Genomic DNA, 3,225 nt, shown 5'->3' with positions numbered 1-3,225 from the left:
TATTTCATTTCAGAATTGTCTGAATGTGAGGAAAACGATGAAAATGAATATAATGATGTGGACATAGAAGTAATATACCTACAAACAGAGGCTGATAATACGTCGGAGGCAACTAATAGTAAATGGGTACCAAAAAACCTAAAACAACCATTAAATGAAAATTTACAACAAAAACTTAATTATGTAAAACCACAAGTTCAACAAAATGTGGAAAGTTTGGACAATAAAAGGAAGCGTCGTCCAGGAGCAACAGCCCTCCATAGTAGTGAAATTTCAAAAAAATATACTGAGTTATGTGATGAGAGACTAGAAATTGCTAAAATAGAAAAATGTGCACTAGAAAGAAAAATGAGGTACGAGGAAGAAAAACATGACCTAGAAATGAAGCTAATGAGAGCTGAACTAGAATTAAAAGAACAGTTGTTAAACAAGACCCGTAACACATAGAGTATTATTTGTATTAGGATGAAAATAATCAGAAAAAAGTTAAGTTGGACGTTCAGTTTTTGTTGAAATGTTATGTTTGATTTTATTTTGTGTTAATAAAAATATTAAACTTTTACCATATATATTTTTGTTTATTTATAAAATTATGTAAAATAATTATCAATTAGTTCACGTCGAACACGAAATCCATCATTCTGTAAATTTCCTTCATTTACAACATTTAAAGGTACATTATTAAGGAGTTGTTGAAATGCTGCTTCGTTGTATCTATCATCATTTGGAGGAAGTTCTTCTGTCGCTTCCCTCGCAATGTTGTGTAATATTGCCGTTGCCACGATAATATGCATCGTCAGCTGTAATTTTGTTCTGACACCATAAGCCAATATGGGAAACCTTCGTTTCCAAATACCAAATGTATTTTCAACTATTACTCGGGTCCGGATATGTGCTTCATTGTATGTATTCTCAGCTCTGGTTCTGGTTTCCAGTAGGGGAGTCAATAAATATTTCTTTATGGCATAACCACTATCACCTAAAATAAAAGTAAATATATATTATGTAAAATATTTAACAACTAGGTACATATATACCTAATAGAAAACAATTTGGAAAATCATTCCTCTCAAAAGATGCTTTTAAAATACTATTATTGAAGATAGTATTGTCATGAGTAGAACCAGGCCATCTTGCTACTAAATTTAAAAATTTGTAATTGGCATCTACTGCGGCTTGTACGTTTAATGAAAAGAAATTTTTTCTATTACGAAATATCTCTGCATCGTCGCCACCTAAAATGAAAACGTCTGGTTGTTCACTTCATCATTTTGTTGTATTTAGAATACCTCTTACCCGGTGACTGAATTTTAATGTGTGTGCAATCTACAGCGCCTATAACTTTTGGAAATGCCGCAATTCCAAAAAACTCTAATTGAATATTCCTTTTTTGATCTTCTGTTTCTGGAAGTTTTATATACTGCTGAGACAGGTGACATATTGCTAATGTTACCCTTTTTATTATACGATTTACTGTAGACTTGTCCATACCTCCAAAGAATGCAAGGCTTAACTGATGGCATCCTGTAGCATAATATCTCAGACATATCAAGAGCTGGTTTATGGGCGACACACTGTTATTCCTTAAAAGAAAAATGAATCAATTTATTACTATTTATCTAGGTAGATATAAATATTAACTTAAATACATATCCAGTTTACTTACCAATTATGGTCATATTCTATCCTGTCTTCTATTTTTTGCAAGAGAAATAATACGGTTTCCTTTTTTAGACGAAAATGTTGGAAAAATAGTAAATCGGACATACTGTTGAAATGATCACTTCTTATATGAACTTGTCGCGGAATACCATTTTGAATAATTTCTAAAATTATAATATCCAAGAATATATAATCTTCTATAATTAAAAAATTGTCCATTTCTTAACTATTTTCACGACCAAGATCAAAATTTAATAGTTACATTAAAACAATGTAAGGTTAAGTATAGATTTAAACCTCCGTTCGCGAAGACTTATATTTAAGATATTCTTAGCACATAAAGTACTGTTTAAAACAACTGTGCAACAAATAAAGAACTACTTTGCAATTTAAGCATATCTTAAAACTTAAGTCAAGCCGGTGCAATCGGCCATAAGAGACGAGATATTAATAAAATAATTTTTCACGATTTAGTATAAAGTCTTATGAGAATGCACATTTTTTTGGTCTTTCCACTTAGAATGTGCAACAATTGACGAACAGTTTCCACAGCAACTTGTATAAATAGGAAACCAATATCTAAGGAACCTTCAAACTGCTGTCGTTGACTAACTTATCCTCCATATGCATGATAGCGGCAACGCCGCGGTCTTGACGTAGCGTATTATTTGAAATTTGCGGGTGTTCAAGCAAACAGAATGATCGAACGCGAGCGATCGAACGCCGAGGCGAGCGAGCCAGCCAAGTGCAACGTTGACAAATCTAAAGGCTTACTACTTTAGTCACTAGCGGATCTACAGAAACTCTCGTTAGACTTTAGATGTACCTCCGTACCCGATAAACTTCCTTAAAGAAACCTCAGTTAAACCTCGACTTTTTCTCTAGGGGGCTAATATATAGGTAGCTGAATTATAAAGTATTGATACGGATTACAAAAAACTAAATATATAGGATGTCTCGTTTAATAAAATGTTTTTAGTTTTTTAAAAACCGACAGTTATAGAAAATTATTGCGAACCACTAGATGTTACACAAAAAATTGTATAAAATCGCGTAAAAAATGTTTTGACACGATTGACAATTTTCCGTGTAAACATTGTGCAATAAAAACGTTTATTGCACGCTTTTATTGCATGATTTCAGTTAAAAGAAATATCGGTAAGAATATGGATATTTTATACATGTAATCATTTTTAACAAATTGTGTATTTACTTTGCAATTCACACAATTTTCAGTAACAATTCAAGGTAACTCATCTCTTCGTTGTATGTAGTAGCGGTATTCAAACATTCTTTGTCCATACAATATTCATACATTTTTGGCAATATATTATTTGGCAAGTTAGTTATATTTTTTAATTATATTTTTTTTTAATTCTCAGACACATTAACGTCATTCCCATTCATGGCAAAAATATTTACTACATTATGATGCTTGGGTAAGTTTTAATGAAAAATAATTCCTCATAGTAAATGTATAATTTAACTCTTTTTTTAAATGTATCCGTAAGGCACCTTTTATTTATCATTATTCTTCGCTAGCATTATTATAATTATATTCCA

The 3,225-nt window shown here is 31.3% G+C and overlaps 1 protein-coding gene across 1 annotated transcript; it reads right to left on the bottom strand.

Moving 5' to 3' along the window:
* Window positions 1–551: 551 nt before the first annotated feature.
* Window positions 552–1,767, bottom strand: LOC108903256 (putative nuclease HARBI1). Its single transcript, XM_018705360.2, has 4 exons — window positions 1,667–1,767; window positions 1,297–1,583; window positions 1,038–1,235; window positions 552–979 (listed from the first exon to the last, which is right to left on the bottom strand). Exons 1-4 carry the CDS (start codon window positions 1,765–1,767, stop codon window positions 591–593), a joined length of 975 nt encoding a protein of 324 aa, XP_018560876.1. The 3' UTR covers window positions 552–590.
* Window positions 1,768–3,225: the final 1,458 nt, after the last annotated feature.

This window comes from Anoplophora glabripennis, unplaced genomic scaffold, assembly GCF_000390285.2.
Source record: "Anoplophora glabripennis isolate ALB-LARVAE unplaced genomic scaffold, Agla_2.0 scaffold40, whole genome shotgun sequence".
Classification (NCBI taxonomy): Eukaryota; Metazoa; Arthropoda; class Insecta; order Coleoptera; family Cerambycidae; genus Anoplophora; species Anoplophora glabripennis.
Note: the sequence above shows the minus strand (reverse complement) of the source record. Positions and strands in the feature narration are given on the sequence as shown.

Bases quoted from the DNA above. Each gene is read 5' to 3' on its own strand.
- LOC108903256 (XM_018705360.2), bottom strand. From the start codon at position 1,767: ATGTCCGATTTACTATTTTTCCAACATTTTCGTCTAAAAAAGGAAACC. The intron at 1,236-1,296 runs GTAAGAGGTATT...TTTTCATTTTAG, and splicing joins CATTAAAATTCAGTCACCGG to GTGGCGACGATGCAGAGATA. The intron at 980-1,037 runs GTATATATGTAC...CTTTTATTTTAG, and splicing joins TCCAAATTGTTTTCTATTAG to GTGATAGTGGTTATGCCATA.